Source organism: Theobroma cacao, chromosome 1 (assembly GCF_053813885.1).
Source record: "Theobroma cacao isolate CCN51 chromosome 1, ASM5381388v1, whole genome shotgun sequence".
In the NCBI taxonomy this organism is placed as follows: domain Eukaryota; kingdom Viridiplantae; phylum Streptophyta; class Magnoliopsida; order Malvales; family Malvaceae; genus Theobroma; species Theobroma cacao.
In genome coordinates, this window is record NC_142639.1 from 10196508 (window position 1) to 10213535 (window position 17028).

General features: G+C 32.2%; 1 protein-coding gene across 5 annotated transcripts; it reads right to left on the minus strand.

Annotated features, from left to right (window-relative positions):
- Positions 1–3040: 3040 nt before the first annotated feature.
- LOC18612196 (NAD(P)-linked oxidoreductase superfamily protein) lies at positions 3041–8230 on the minus strand. 5 transcript variants are annotated; one of them, XM_007048855.3, is made up of 11 exons: positions 7831–8230; positions 6807–6898; positions 6680–6720; positions 6389–6553; positions 6282–6304; positions 6089–6160; positions 5726–5893; positions 4860–4942; positions 4725–4787; positions 4455–4528; positions 3682–3954 (listed from the first exon to the last, which is right to left on the minus strand). In XM_007048855.3, exons 1-11 carry the CDS (start codon positions 8042–8044, stop codon positions 3936–3938), a joined length of 1014 nt encoding a protein of 337 aa, XP_007048917.2. In that variant the 5' UTR covers positions 8045–8230; the 3' UTR covers positions 3682–3935. The 5 variants fall into 5 exon arrangements, with proteins under 5 accessions (XP_017969558.1, XP_088665564.1, XP_017969557.2 ...); XM_018114069.2 differs by lacking the exons at positions 3682–3954; positions 4455–4528 and adding an exon at positions 3041–3355 and having other exon boundaries at positions 7831–8228; XM_018114068.2 differs by lacking the exon at positions 4455–4528 and having other exon boundaries at positions 3458–3954; positions 7831–8225.
- Positions 8231–17028: the final 8798 nt, after the last annotated feature.

The window sequence follows — 17028 nt, forward strand, 5'->3', positions numbered from 1 at the left end:
TGTGTGATCATTGTTGGAATCCTAAAAAAATTTATAATGATTCCTTCCAATCACATAATAAAAACCAATATCTAATATGAATATGCAAAAACTAGATATATATATATATATATATAATTTATTTAAATTAATTTCACAAGACACTCAAAATTTTATATAAAGCCGTTCACACAGTGTAAAAAAATTCGATTAAAAGTCCGTTTAGATTAATTTATAAAATTTAATAAATAAATGAATTGAGTTTGAAAGTAATTAAAATTGATTTTTTATATTTATTAAGATAATTATATAAACTTTCATTTCTTAATGTCTTGCTGTTTGTTACAAAAAGGTACGATACCAGCCGACAGAACTGTGGGGCTATATGAAATCAACATCTGTCGTAAAGAATTTTGCCTTCGTATGGGGTTGACTAGTCTGTTTAATTTAACTTTCCTTCCAATGTTTGAACACCTTGGTGCCTCGACTCCCTTTGCCAGTATTGAATTACCAATTTACTATAGGATGGCCTTGTCATCAGTCCTTATTAGCCACGTCAATTACACTTAATATAATCACTTCTTTTTATTATAAAATAAAAAATATTAAAATGTTCCACAGTTTGATTGTCTAATTGCTTATAAAATTACCATCTATTGCTCTCATCAATTGCATGTCTAATATAAGTGTTATCTCTTCCGCTTTCTTTCCCAATATTAGTTCTACTCCGAGGTATTACCTCTCTCTCCAATGCCATTATCTCCTCCTCAAGTTAAGGTCTCGTTTGATGTCTTATAATGTATTCATATAATAAGAAATGTGATTATAAAAAATGTAATTGCTGAAAAAACAACGTTGTAGCATTTAATATATTACGAAAGTATTAATTAAAATGTCAAAAAAATAACATTGTAATATTTAGTTTACAAGTATTTTATTGGAAATGTAATGTTAATGTTCAGAATTATTCTTATGTATCAAAATATAAGTTTAATATGCTTCTATGTTTTTTTTATTGTAAATTTTTATATGATATCATCTCTTAAATAAATTTATAATCTCATATATTTTTATTTTTATTTATTATGATAAAAAATTTAATTTATATATGACAAAACAAAAAGAAATTATAAAAATTTGACTATCAAACTTCATAAGAATAAATTATTCTATAATACATTGATGTTGGTTGAATTTCAGCTATCAATTGAAATGTAAATAAAGTACATCAAATGGCCAAGCAATCTGTTGGACAATTAGGAATCCCAAGTGCAGAACTCGGCCATCATAAAACACCACAAGAGATTTTTTGAAAAAAAAAAAAACAAAAAACAAAAAAAATATATATTATTTTTAAAAGTTTATTAAAAATTATAGAAAAGAAATATTTTTTATAATTTTAGAAAATTATGAGCACAGGAAAAAATCTTTTATTGCAATCTAACATTACATTGACTTGTTTCAAAATAAACGCCACAATTTAATTTATTTAAACACATTATAGAAAATGTGGATACAAATCTCTAATAACAAGCACTATCTAAGTATTTTATTTTTTCCTTATCATTTTATTTTTACTTTCCAAACTCAATAGTAATATATAACGTGACTGTCAATACACTGCTACTAGTCTATCAATTCTTTTGATTTAAATTGGGTAGAGCTTGTCAATATCAACAAAAACCTTAAAAAAAAACCCAAAAGAAAAAGAAAAAGAAAATATTTTAAGAGGAAGATTAAGTAGAGTACAATCAAGCTTCGTTGTTCACTAGGTTCTTCTTTTAGAGTACATTTCGTGTTGGTGGGATAGAATAGAATGAATAGTATAAGTATTTTGTGAGAATAAAATAGGATAGGAATAAAATGAAAATGTTGTTCTATAATTTGATTGATTGATATAATGAAATATTTGATTGGTAAAAATAATTTGAAAATAATAAATGAATAGATGATAAAAAGATAAATATATCTTTTATTATAAGATATGATTAACTATTTTTATTTTTATTTTTAAGCATTACTAATTTATAATTTATTTAAAATATTAATAATTTGTAATTTCAATAGTATTATGATTAAAATATTAATAATTTTGGTTAATTTTTAAATTTAAAATATTAATTTTTTATAATATATAATAGAAAACTTAAAATTTTTATTATAATATATGATTATTCATTTTTATTTTATTTTATTTTTAAATATTAATAATTTATAATTTATTTAAATTCAACATTGATATTTTATTTATAATTTAAATATTATTATAAGTGAAATATTAATAATTGAATTAATTTTTAAATATAAAATATGAATTTTTTATAATATATTTTAAAAAACTGAGACTTTTTTTCATTATAATTATCCAACTTTTTGTGTCTTGGAAGGGCGAAGCTATCCTTGGTGTTCTGGATTTTGGTCGGGATGGTAGGATACATGGAGAGGATTGGATCCGCAACGGGATTCACATCGGGAGTGGCAGGAAGTACAAGGATTGCTATCAATTCATAGAAACTGGTAGAAAGGAGAGGACTTGTCTGAGCGATGTTCATCTTCAAGCTGGAAGGACCAAATTGTTGACTGCACTTTGGGATAGCAAAGCATATGTCCGTTAGGATATGTACAGCTGCGTGGCAGGTTCATTTTTGTTTTTTGCAATTGTATATCCGCAGTTGTTTGCAGTGATAAACCAGAATCTTAGCAGAATCAAAACAAACTAGACTCTTAAGAGTGCATCATCAAATTTGTGTAGCATGTATGATTGATTGGGGTTAATTGTTAATGGGGCAGCAATGGAGATAAATTTTTTTCAAAAATATATATAATCAAAAACTTAAAACTTTTTATCATAATGTATCGTTATCTATTTTTATTTTATTTTATTTTATTTTTTAAATATTAATTTTAGATAATATATAATTTCAGAAGCTATTCCCTCACCATGAAATAGTAAATACCATGGAGAGGAGGTTGGGATTAATTAGTCTTTGATTTTGAGTGATTTTGGGGGGATAGAGATTGCAGGGAAATGACTATTCTTTTGGACTATTTGACAAGCAAATAAAGGAACAAATATTCCTTGAAACAGAGGGAGAATGACTTAACTATTTCCCCCAACCAAACATGTTAGAATAAAGAGTATCTTGGTGTGGTGTTGGTGTGTTCTCACTGCTTTATATAATGGCATAGAATCTAGGCCTAGTTCTATCTACTTTCAGCATAGACATGGACAACTTGCAGGCATGCACATTTCTTACCAATCCTCAAGTCTTAATTTGACATGTTCGGTTGTGGATTGCCATCAGCTTCCACTATTTTAATTTTACCATCAACCTCTTCTTCTTTCTTAAAACAAGTTCCGTTTTCCTCGCTTATCCTGTTTGGTTTACAAGAACAAATTTATAAGAAAACAAGTTCAAACCTTATTCAGAAATGTTCATAATTGTAGATAGATAGATAGGGAGAGAGAGATTGGCTGTGGACACAAACTACTTCTCGTTTTCCCCATTTAATGGACCTAACCTAACCTAACCCAAATTCAAGCAACATAAAAAGATGTTTGTTCTTACTCGAGTATGTTTGACTACGTTTTTCTGAAGTTTGTTCCGACAAGAATGGAGTGGAAGGCTGCAAGGCAATGCACCTAAACAAACAAATATATATGTGGTAGGCATGGAATGCCCACGTCTGCACAGACAAAGAGACAGGGGAACCAATAATAGGACATATGTTATTGATACTATTGGTTGACAATCAGGACTGAACTCGCTCTTCAATGAAGCGGAAAATTCACAGGTTCTCAAGAGGGAAACCAATAGCAGGACTTATCTCAGAAGCCAGTGACCGTAGCTCATCAACTTGTTCATTGCTTAGTCTCCACCCAAGTGCACCTGTGAATTCCTCAGCTTGTTCTGCATTTTTGGCTCCTGGGATTGGCACAACACTCTCCTGGGCTATTAACCAGTTGAGCACAACCTATAGAAAAACAACCTCATTTCTTATAAGATCTCTGCATGTTTTAAAATGCCATATCCAGTAGTCACGACTCATGATTAAAGAGTATGATAAAAGAACAGTCTGTTGCTACCTCATTTATAACAACTTCAAGACATGTGTATAAATGAAAGTAACATGGTGTCACACTTGTCTACTGAGGAGTCTACAAAACCTCAAATCAATATCAAATTAGGAAAACCCCATTAAAGAGGTCTCGAGGCTTGTGAAGGTTTGTGGTTTTTCTTGTCCTTGAATTCTAAGATGGCTGTAAACGCAGTTTGAGAGGGAGGGGATTCAAGTCATCCACACATGTGATCTTAGTGCATTACTGTATATGCCTTTTGATGGAGGAATGGATCATGGAAGTCAAACATACTTTTAGAGAGGACAACTTTAGTTCCAATTTCTTGACCATATAAGGAGAAAACTTCCACTGGATTAACTGTTTTTAGAACCCTCCAGCTGGTGTAGGTCATTACCTTCTAGGTGATGAAGTTATGGTAGACTGTAGAGTGTCTATGGGTGTAATTGAGCCCAGCTCACAGCTTATGCACTGAAAAGAAAAAAAAAGAAAAGAAAAAGAAAATTTCCACCAAAGCCTAATGCCTAAAAATTCACATGGCTAGCACATCAATATTGAGTTGATAATGCAGGAGAACTTTTTCTAAAAACTGTTAATATGCCAATATGCTTGAAGCAGACCTATTGACAGCTGTAAGCAGATATACTACCAAACAACAAGAACAAACCTGCGTTGGAGTTTTGCCATAGTTCTCTCCTATTTCCTTAATTCTGTTCACGAGAGGTTGGAGCTGTGCATTTAAAAAGACCTTAGCAATAAGTTTGAAAGTAATATTGGGATAAGAAACACTCTAGAGACTTACCTTAGTTAAAAACTCCGGAGTGTAAATCCTGGATCGAGGCCCTGTTGGTAGATTTTCAGGTGTATACTTTCCTGTAAGGGCACCTGCAAAGAATGAACATGATATGGTACTCTCCTTCTGTTAAAAAGAATATACACCACACTCAGTTTATGCACCACATTGTCCATAAATTTGACATTATTTCTTGTTCCAAACTCTAGTGTTTTAACTTTGTTTATTACTCCATCCCTTTTTGGTGGATAATTTAACTTGTACATGCACAAGCACTACAGTACTGATCAATATGTAGAATACAGACAGAGACATAAACAGGCCCGTGTGTTGTGTGTGTGTGTGTGTGCTTGCATGCAAACATGTGCACACATACACACACATACACACACGCACACACACACACACACATACAAATATAGGGTACTGCCTTTGTTTGAAAAATGAACATCGTCACATGTTTGCAACTAAGTGATAAGTTAGGGTTCAATCTGTGAACCTGATTCTTGCTACTGCACTGTAGTTTGAAAAACAATAAGAAACCATTTGCTGAAAGCAAACAAAAAAATAAAAGAGAAAAAAGATAAGATCAAATTTTAAATTCTTGAAAATTTTCAGTGAGAGTCCACAAGACAGGGTATGCCTGTGTTATTCAGATGAAATATGAACTCAGTTTCTAATTGCGGGTCAAATTACTCAAGTTTTTCCAATAATTGCATTCAAGAGTCAAGGTCTTAAATATGATATGACCAAAAGAAATTACTTCTCCTAACATGCTTTTTTCTGTAGCTCTAGAATCAATCTCCTGACATACAACAAAAGCTCACACATCAATAACTATAAGAAGCAATTAAACAAAGGAATATGGATATTACCCTGCGCAATAGGAGAATATGCAATCAAAGTGATCCCAAGTTCATCACATGCAGCCTTCACTCCATTCTGCTCTGGTGCCCTGTATATGAGACTGTAATTCACTTGGTTTGAAGCTAGAGGAATTCCTCTCTTCTTAAGCCTTTCATAAGCATCACGAAGTCGTCTCTCTGAAGTAGGGAATATCTTACATTACGATAATTACAAATATATAGGGAGGAATAAGAACCAAGCCACAATGATCAGAGTGAAGATTTTAATAAAAAGCAGTAAGTGGTTAAAGAAGATGAACTATTTGTAGAGAATTTTGCATGGTTCAAAGTCAAACTATTGCACCAATCAGTCATCGACAGCAGAAAAATTACCATTGTAATTTGAGACCCCAACAGCCTTCACAAGGCCCTGCTCAACAGCATCACCAAGACCATCAATATACCCTGAAAAATGGTTTTTCAGTGAACTCAGCCACTATTCAACATAATTGGGCAGCATAAACATTCAAATGTACTAGCTACATAAAGTCAATTCTTTCAACAAAATGGTGGCGTTGCAAACAACCTTCATTTCCCCATACTCCAGGCCTGAAAATCAATAGGAAAAATTGTGATGAATTACTTTTTCAGAAATACTATTGATAAATCCTATAAAGAAATGTGAGCACAGACCAATGGAGTTGATAAAGTTCTATTGATGAAACCCCAAGCCGACAAATGGAATCCTTCAGTGCATTGAGGACACTCTGACGACCAAACCTCCAAGGCAAAGCTGCAAACTTTGTTGCAACAGCAACTTCCGTATCTGGATACTTTTCTTTCCTTTCCTTTATAAATCTTTTACAAACAACAAAGTTTGTTAGAAGAATAACCAGGCAAATAAAAGAATAGCACAAGACGATTTTGCCTTCGGTGAGAGTTTAAAGTTCAAATGTTGGCCTCTGTTAAATTCTAGAAACATACCTTCCCAGCAGAGTTTCAGAATTTATGGCACCCAAGGACAGCTGAAAGAATGGAATCATTGATGACATTCTTAAAAAAAGAGAAAATAAAATAAATAAGCCAATAGAGAGATGATCTTGTCTTTTACCGTAGAGCCATAAACTTCAGCTGTATCGAAAAAGGTTATACCACAATCAACACTGGCATCAAAAGCGGCCTTAGCAGCCTTCATCTTCCTATCTGACTCCACAGCAAAGTACAAATCATTTAGATGTGAAAAAAGAACAATAAAAGAATAATACAGTCAGGTTGAATCAGAAATTTCAGTAATGCAGAGAAACTTAAGTTTGACACAGAAAGTTCTCCACACAGCATTGTGCACTATGGCAGTTGCACAAATGGAATCTAACATCAACCCTTGTAATTGGGAAGAATACAATAATTCTAATCCATGAAATTTCTAAAGAACTCTTAACACATAGGAAGTGCTTATCTGGAAGGGAGCACAAATATATGAACTTAACTAGAAAAAAAAAATAAAAAATGCAACAAGATAACTTAACATGTAACATTTCAGTAGAGAAAAGTTTTGGGGGAGGGAGGAGGGCAGATGATTAGAGTTAAGCTTCCTTAAATTGTGAAGTAGCTTATTACAACTTCAAATGGCAGTCTCATGTAGTAATTTTAAAAGTAAGGTAACACTGAGATAACTACAAGGGGGAAAAGGTGATGAAACAAAACAAGGCCTTTTTTCCCTTTGGTCCAGTTTCCTATATTCTTCTTTTTAATTTTTTTCTTTTACTTTCTTTGTGGTGCATTTGCCATTAGATACAGAGCTTCATTGACTAAACAAGTTATCCCTCAGCTTTGCTACAGAAAAAGTAAGATAAGAGATTGAAAGGAACCTTCTTTCAATAAAAATAGGCTTTGAAGACAGCACTGGAGATTAAAATAATTTTAAAAGTTCAACGAAAAAGCAACCTTTTACACTTGAACCGTATACAAGCAAGAATTCATCCCATTCTAAATTTTTATGAGAATAAATTCAAGAGTTATGAAAAAGACCATCAAAACTAGTAGAAACAGAGTAACAAATCAACAAAAAAAAAAAAAAAAGGAACACCCTTTCCCAAAAGGGAATCAAATTATGAGATGAAATGTGAAAAATTTACCATCCCATTCAAAGTTGTTCCAGTAAGTGGTGTCACCCCATGACCAAGCTCCAATTCCAAGCTTTGTCACTTTGAGCTCTGACCCTCCTAACTTCACCTTGTCTTCTGTTTTGAGAGTAACAGCGAAATCCTCAGAAGCAACAGCCCTTGTTCTTCTGTTAACTTTCTTGTAACTGAAAACTGAGAAACATGCACTGCTAACACTCATGGCCATTGATTATTCCTTGGAATTAAACACGGAATAAGATTTTATTTATTTTAGTGTGTTTTTTCCTCTGAAAAATTGATGTCCATGGAAAGACAAAAGTGGAGAAGAAATATGGTGGGTAGAGAAAGAGAGAACCATGAAGGAGTTTTTGGTCATCAGAGTGGACACGTCGGATGAACCGTTTTTAGTAAGGGGGGGAAGATACATGCAGCTCGTATGGCCATTAGTTGCCTCCCTCCGCAATTTGTAAGGGGAAAAATACATGAAACACGTATGAGCTTTCCCTGCTCTTTTAAAACCAAGTCTTTTTTCATATCATCATAAATTTAAAATAAAGCTTGATAAGTTCTTTTTATCAAATTCTTTATTAAAAACGGTTTAAAAAAATTAAATAAGACTTAGAAATTATGAAAATAAATAGTTCAACGAGTCAATTTTATACTTAAGAACTATATGAGTGGGGTAATTAAATTAATATAATATCATCATAAAATCAAGTTTACTATATATGATTTTTAAATAATTACAATATTATTAGGAACATAAGATAAATGTAGAGATTTTCAAGAAGCGTATTCAACAGCAAAATCAAATTATACACAAAAAATAATATTTAACATGATTTGACTTTCATTGCATACATCCACAAATGAAACAGTAAAAACCCACTTAAATGTAGAATAACAAAACCTATAAAACATAAAAAAAAATACAAAGTAGAGCTTTGAAAAAAACATAATTTCAATACTTTTTTAAGTTTAAACCCATAAAATATCTTTTATTATGCAATCCAACCCTATGTTTTCCGTTACTTTTCTTCACATCTTTACAATTCTATGAAACCCTCCTAGAAAAAAATCCATCTCTCATAATTCAAATGGATAAGACTCACCTCATATTTATAAAGCTTATTACTTGATCATAAAAATTTCTACTTATTAAGCACTTTCACCGAATAAATATATTTATCACCAAGTAATTCACAATCAATAAAATTTCATTGATTGATTCTCAATTAGAATTTGAACTAAATATCTAACAATCTCCACCTAATTAACTCAAATTCCACAAAAACATTAACTTCAAAAAAAAAAAAAACTTGTCTACACATAATTGAATAAGTCTTGACTCAACCTAATTCACACAACACCACTAGTACTCACATCTAGCTACTCAGTCAACTCACCATATTGACTTCATTGAGGAACCTCGATCTAACCTCTTTTAACAAAGAATTATCTCTCACTTTACGTTGAATCAAAAGATAATATCAAGTGGTACCATGGCTTTCAAAGAAAGGTTTGGGATCTTTGTCGAGTGTTTGAGTTGGCTAAGCTAAGAGTTTCTCAATGAGCCAATGTTAAGTGACCTGTTATGTGTTCTTTAATTGTTGATCTTATCTATGTAATTGTTACTAAAGGAAAACTGAGTGCCAAATCTTCTTGTACCTAGGTTAGGTTTTCTGTGGGTTTCTTAAAATTTAATATCGATGGCACCACTAGTGGTTACCCTGATATGGTTGATGTGACAAAGCAGATGTTCAAGAAACATTAAGAAGAATATATGACTGTAAGGCATAGAACAAGAACAAAGTTAAGAAGAAAATAACTTTGTTAATATAGATCATCATGTTAACTGAAGAGAGAACAAGCATTCATACACAAAATGCATGAATAACACTTGTACAAAACCAACAAGTGTTTAACATAAGATTAAAGTTAACATGCAAGGCTTACACGTTTATAGACATGTAACAGCAACATAGGTTCTGGCTTACTAAACTAGTACAACGAAGCAAAATGGACATATGTCCAATACTTAGTTAAAACATAAAACAAGACTCAAGCTAGTTTTATCTCAACATTGCTCCTAAATACTAGCTTCAGGAATATTTAGTTTGTTTCTTAATTCTTTAAACTTGGGCAAAGGCAGTGGTTTGGTCAAAATGTCAGTAACTTGATCACTGGAACTGCAATTTTGAATGGATATATCTTGATTTTTTTCAGCTTCTCTCAAGGCATGATATTTAACCTTGATATGTTTTGTCTTGTTGTGAAAAACAAGATTCTTCACCATAGCAATAGTAGACTTATTATCTACATACAATTGAGTTAGAGGCACATGAAGAAAACCAAGATCAATTAAGACTTTTCACCCAAATGGCTTGATTTGCATCTGTAGTTGCTGCAATATACTCTGCTTCTCTAGAGGATTGAGTAGTTGTCTCTTGGTTCTTTGAGTTCTACTAGAAAGAACCATTTTTGAAAGAAAACACATAACTTGAAGTGCTATTGCAATCATCAATACATCCTATCCAGTCATTGCCAAAAAAGCCAACTAAATCAACTGATTTTGTATCAAAATAAGTAAAGTGAAGGCTTAGATTAAATGTCCCTCTTAAATATCTAAGAACTTTTTTAGATGCTGTGAAATGTTCAATGGTTAAAACCTGCATAAATCTCGATAAATAGTTCACAGCAAACATCAAATCAGGCCTTGAAGCACATATATAAAGCAATGATCCTATCAAGCTTCTAAATGATAAAGGATTTTCAAGTTTAGTTCCTTTATCAATTGACAACTTCTCATGAGTAACAAAAAGAGTTCCTATAGTTTTGCAATCACTGATATTGAACTTGTTTAGACCTTCAATAATGTAGTTTGATTGAATTACATGGATCCCAGTATTATCTTAAAGAATATGTAATCCCAAAAAATAGCTCATATGTCCAAGATCAGTTATTCTGAATCTGTTTGCAATTCTGACTTGAACTTTGTAAGTCTTTCTACATTTCCTCATGTAGCTAATATATCATCTATATATAATGAGATGCTTAATGGATTTTGGTCACCTGTTTTCTGTACATACAGTGTTTCTTCATTGTAGCTTTTCTGAAATCCTTGACTTATAAAGTATTCATCAATCTTGTAATACCAAGCATGTGGGGCTTGCTTCAAATCATAAAGAGCTTTGTGAAGCCTATACACCTTGTCTCTGTTAGAGTCATTTTCAAAACCATAAGGCTGCTCAACAAAAATTTCCTCTTGCAAGTCATCATTCAAGAAAGCAGATTTAATGTCTAAATGAAATATTTGCCATTTAAATGTAATTAACAATGCTATTAGTAATCGAATGGTATCCATTCTAGCAACTAACATAAATGTCTCATGGCAGTCCACATTTGGCAACTGAGCAAAGCCATTGACTACAAGTCTAGCTTTATGCTTGTTCAATGAACCATTAAAATTGAACTTCTTCCTGAATACCCATTTCACTCTAAGAACATGATGATGTTTAGGCCTATCAACTAAGCTCCATGTCTTGTTAAAATTTATTACATTAAGCTCTTTTTTCATGGTTTCAATCTATTCAGAAGATTTGAATGCCTTTTCTAGTGTTGCAGGTTCATACAAAGCCATATTACAGCTTTCATAAATATTTTTCAATAATCGAGTGCCTCTCACAAGAGGCTCTTCTATCAATTATTCATTATCAATCACCTCTTCACTATTTGATAAGATGAAAATCAACATCTCCATTTGGAATCCTAATATACTGCACTTGGTTGAGTTCCTAGTTCCAATAGGCTCTTTCATCAAATGATACATGTCTACTAAAAGAAATTTTGCCTGAATCAATTTGATAAATTCTATAAGCCTTGGACTGTTGATTATAACTAATGAAAATTCCATCTGTGCCTTGGGCTGTAGCTTATCTCTGAATTCTTCAAGCACATGTTGATAGCAAATAGACCTAAAAATCTTTAAATGATCAATAGAGGGCTTGATATTATGCAAGACCTCATAAAGAGTTTTGTTGTTGACAACTTAAGTTATCAAGATGTTCTGCAAATATACTGCAGTGCTAGCTGCTTCAGCACAGAAGCTTTTTAGAAGCATTTTTTGAAATAGAAGGCACTTGGACATATCAACAACAATTCTGTTCTTTTTCTCACTCATATAGTATGGAGCAGTTAATTGATGAAGAATACCTTCATTTTCCAAATAACTTGTGAACTCTGAAGAAATATGTCCTCCTCTATTATCTTTCCTTAAAGTCTTGATCTTGCAACTAGATTCATTTTCAACTCTAGCTTTAAATTTCTGAAACACTGAAAATACTTCTGACTTGTGCTCCATGAAATAGATCCAAGTCATTCTAGACATGTCATCAATAAAAATAACAAAATATCTTCTTCCATTTAGAGAAGGTTCACTCATAGGTCCAACAACATCAAAGTGAACTAAATCTGGTCTATTAACTATGCTATTTAGGCTCAATTTGGGAAAAGGCTTTTTGGTCAGTTTTCCAAGTTGACATGAACTGCATACATGACCATGTTCATGCATTTTGAAAGGTTCATCAACAAACCAAAGGCATTGGTTTGCAATAATGACTTATAATTGCAATGACCAAGCCTTTTGTGCCAAAAAATTGATTGTTTAATTGATGACTTAATTGCAGATAAGCAAACGTTACTCCATTTTATAGGAAAACATTTTTTAACCATAGAGATTGAAATCGAATAGTTACTTGAAGGCTCATAAATTGTGCATGCATGATTTTTAAATAGCAACACATAATGCTCATTAACTAGTTGACCCACACTCAAGGGATTTTGAGTTATTTCAACAACTAAAAGCACATTAAAGACATACTTGGTGTCTAACGTAGTTTGAATTATAATTGTGCCTTTCCGTGTAGCTTGCAATATATAACCATTTCTTATTTTTACTGAAGAACAATGATTAATGTCAATTTCAGAAAATAATTCAACCTTTGAAGTCATGTGGTTTGAACATGCATTATTGAGAACCCACTGATTTTCATCTATTACTCTGTGATAGCCATAAATAAGACTTCTTTTGCAACTTCAACCTTCTCCACTTGTTTTGTAGTCTTTGGTTTCTTGTCTGCTATATCAGCTTTATTCTTGCAAACTCTTTCTATATGTCCCAGTTGTTTGCATGCGTTGCATTTGACCCCAGGTCTAAATCAACAGAAAGATTCAACATGGCTTCTCTTCCTGCAGTGAGTACAAATTGGAAAGTTTCCTTTTTCGTTCTGAAATTTTCCACTATGAGTACCAACTTTATCCTTTTCTTTGGGATCATTTCGATTCTTTCTAAATGAAGAATCTACATGAGGTTTGCCTTTCGCATGAGCAGATAAAGCATGATAAACTTTTTCATCTCTCATTGCTGCTTTTCTTTGCTCATCAGTTTCCAAAGCACTCACTAATTCTGAGATTGTGAGTTCTGAGATGTCCTTTACTTGCTCCAAAGAAGTAATGTGGCATTAAACCTTTCTGGTAAGCTCATCATAACCTTTTCCACCACTTTTACATTTGTAAGAGTTTCACTCATAAGTCGAATTTGATTCACCAAATTCATCACATCTTTAACAAATTCACCCACTGTTTGACTTTCCTTCATGCTCAGAAGTTCATATTTTCTTTTGAGATTTTGCAAATGCATCTGTTTGCTTCTTGCAGACCCTAAAAACTCCTGTTTAAGCTTACTCTAAGCTTGTTTTGTAGTCTCACACCCCATAATTCTACTGAAAACTGACTCAGATACTACTAAGTGTATGAATAACAAAGCTCTATATCTCTTTGCAATGTCCTCTTTATACTGCTTCACTTGTGCTTGTGCAGCATTCTCTTTCATTTTGACAGTCTAAACAGGGTAGTTCGAACCATCAAATGTAGGTGGTGATTGCTGTGTAACAGTTGAAGTTGAAGTTGACATTGTTTGAAAAAGAGTAAGCTTTTGGTAGGTGAAAGGTGAGATTTTAGGATTGTGTTTTAGTGTTTTAGGTGGCTCAAGGATCGGTTAATTCTTTGATACTGTCGTAACTTGCGGGTCCGGGAACCCAACCCTCTAGACTCGAGTGAAAACTCTAAAACTAGGAGTCGCCACCAATCTTTTTTACTATGTGTGATTGGCCACCTATTGACTCAATTCTAATCGACAGAGTCTTAATTAGATTTAAGCCTGCTGAAAGAATCTTAAACTGGTCTACATTTTTCGAGATTTAGGTTCGGGAGTATGGTTACGCCCGGAGAAAGATTAGCACCCCCGGAATGCCCGTTCCATAAACGGTACCATTTTTAGATTATCCTATTAGGCTTTATTTTTTTTAGTTCATTTTATTTCCTTAGCTATTATTTACTTATTTTATCTCTAATTTTATTAAATTATTTTATTTGATTCTAAAATGAAATGCAAGTGTGAGACAAGATGAAATGCATGGCGTGGGGTAAAAATATGTCGGACGAATAATCTTTTATCGAGGATGTTCTCTCGAATCCGCCCATCATATTGGTGGGATCCGGGGTGTTCTCTCACCTAAGGATTTATCCGAGAAACTCGCCTTCGCAAATTCAACGAATAATTTCTATCATCGGAGTTATCGTACGTTTTCTTTAAAAATAATGTTTTCGTGAATATGAACCTAATACGAGCAAAAGTCTTTTATTAAAAATGCTTCTCGAGCCCTCCCATCATACTGGTGGGACCCGGGAACACTTTTTTACCTAGGGAACTTCTCGACGAATACCTGCCTTCGCAAGATACTCGGAGGATCCCATAATCAGGGCTTAAACTCGAAAACAGAAATATTTATATGCAATGATATGCATGATGCAATATATATATATATATATATATATATATATATATATATATATATATATATGTTGTGTTAATGTAATCATCTATTTTTTATTTATCATTATTTAATTATTATTTTCATTTTATTTTATTTATTTTTTTATTATCATATTTTCTATTTTATTTCTAATTATTATTTTTTCATACTTTACATTTTTTATTCTAAGTTTCTCTTATATTTTCCTTTTATAATTAGATAAGTTGTTTAGGATTCTATGTTATTTTAGTGAACAAAAATTTTATTTTTTTTATCATTTTTTATATTTTATATTTTTTATTATTATTATATTTTTCGTAAGCAATCTTTTATTCGAACCTAATGTCTAATATATCTATATTTTAATTCCTTTTTTTCCTTTCTTATCTTCTGTCTTCACATTTTTTTTTATAATATTTATTAATTCATAGTTTGTGCCACTTGATATTTAATGCTTAATTTTAAATTAGTTGTTGTTTTAGATTTTTTATTATTATTTATTTATTTATTTATTTTTCTATTTATTTAATGTCATGTATATTGCATTTTCACAAATTAATTATTTACTATATATTTGAATTATTATTTTTTTATCTATTATTATTTATTTATTATTTTTATTGAGTAATTTTTTTTTTGTATAGTCAAATTCTTTATTTATTAAAAATTTCGGGATCTTGAAATCGAGGCCCTCCCATCGTACTGGTGGAGCCTTGATTCGGATTTTGAACCTAGGGAATATGGGTTCGGGATTGCGACTTCTCTCATCCTGACCGATCATCCCATCATCGGTTCATAGTACTTATAGTTAATGTCATGGAATATTATTATCATTTTTTCCTTTTTTTATCATTATTTTTTATATTTTTATTATACATTTGTAAGAAATATTTTCCTAAACATAAGTTCTTTGTAAAACTAAACATTTTCTAAAATATTTATATATATATATATATATATTATTTTTTATTCTTTTCTTATTTATTTTTTTATTTTTTTTACGCTTTATTATTTCCATATTCTCATATATGTATAAATTTCCTAGTCTAAAATATCATCTAAAACTTTAGAACATTACACTATAATAATTAATTAATTCTGCCTAATATTCCTAAAAACATATAAAATGGGCCTGCCTAAAACACAAACATTTCCATAAAAAGGTTAAAATTTTTACCTGATTGGGCTAAACTGGCCCAAATAATCGACCTGACCCGTGATCCGCTCCAAGCCCCACTGTCCAGTCTCCTGCCCACTAACCTCCAAGTACAAAACTACTCCGTTTTGATGTCCTACCCTAAGTATAAAATGGCTTTTTCTTCACCCTTTTTCATTTTCCTCTAACCGACGTCGATCGAGCTTTGTCTCTTCACCGGTGTCGGCTCCCAAAACAGATCCCCTTCTCTTCCTACCGAAGTTGCCCAAACCGGACCTCCCTACCGTCGGTCGCCTAGATCTGCTCTTTCCCTGCTTTTCAGCGACGTCGACCGGGCCTTCTCCCTCAAGGCTGCCGATCGGGTCTCTCCCCTTCAAAGTTGCAGACCGGTTCTTTCTCTCTCTATCCCTCTCTTTCTTTTTCGTCGGCCACCCCAAATCCAAAATCACTCCCTAAAAATCCAAGATCTCCTTTAAAATGGACCAAAAATTCACTCCCCAAATAAAACCATTCTCCCCCTCTCACCGTGCTTATTTCCCTATTTTTTGGTATATTTTTTTATTTTTTGTGGATTGTTGTGGCTGCTAGGAAGCTTAGGATTTTTTGTCTACCGATTGTGGTTTCTTGGTTGCTAGGGATTTTTTGCTGTTAGGTTTTTTTTTTATTTTTGGTTGTTGGGGTTTTCTATGGTTTTTTCGATTGTCTGCTCCCCACTTTATACTCGATTTTTGGCTCCTATAGGGTTGTCTTCCCACTACTTTGCCAAACGCGAGTTTTTCGCGTCTGGTAGAGAGAAGGTGGTGCGCACCCTGCCAGTCGTACCCCTCTCTCTCTTCTATTTTTTTAATTTCATTTTTTTAATTTTTACTTTTTTTATTTGTTGTTTATTTTCGTTTATAAAATTTTATTATAAATTTTTTTAGTGTCTACAGATACCATGATATGGTTGATGTCACAGAACAAATGTTCAAGAAACATTAAGAAGAATATATGACTGTAAGGCATAGAACAAGAACCAAGTTAAGAAAATAACTTTGTTAATATCGATTATCATATTAACTGAAGAGAGATACAAGCATTTATACTAAAATGCATGAATAACACTTGTACAAAACCACCAAGTGTTTAACATAAGATTAAAATTAACATGCAAGGCTTACACGTTTATAGACATTTAGCAGC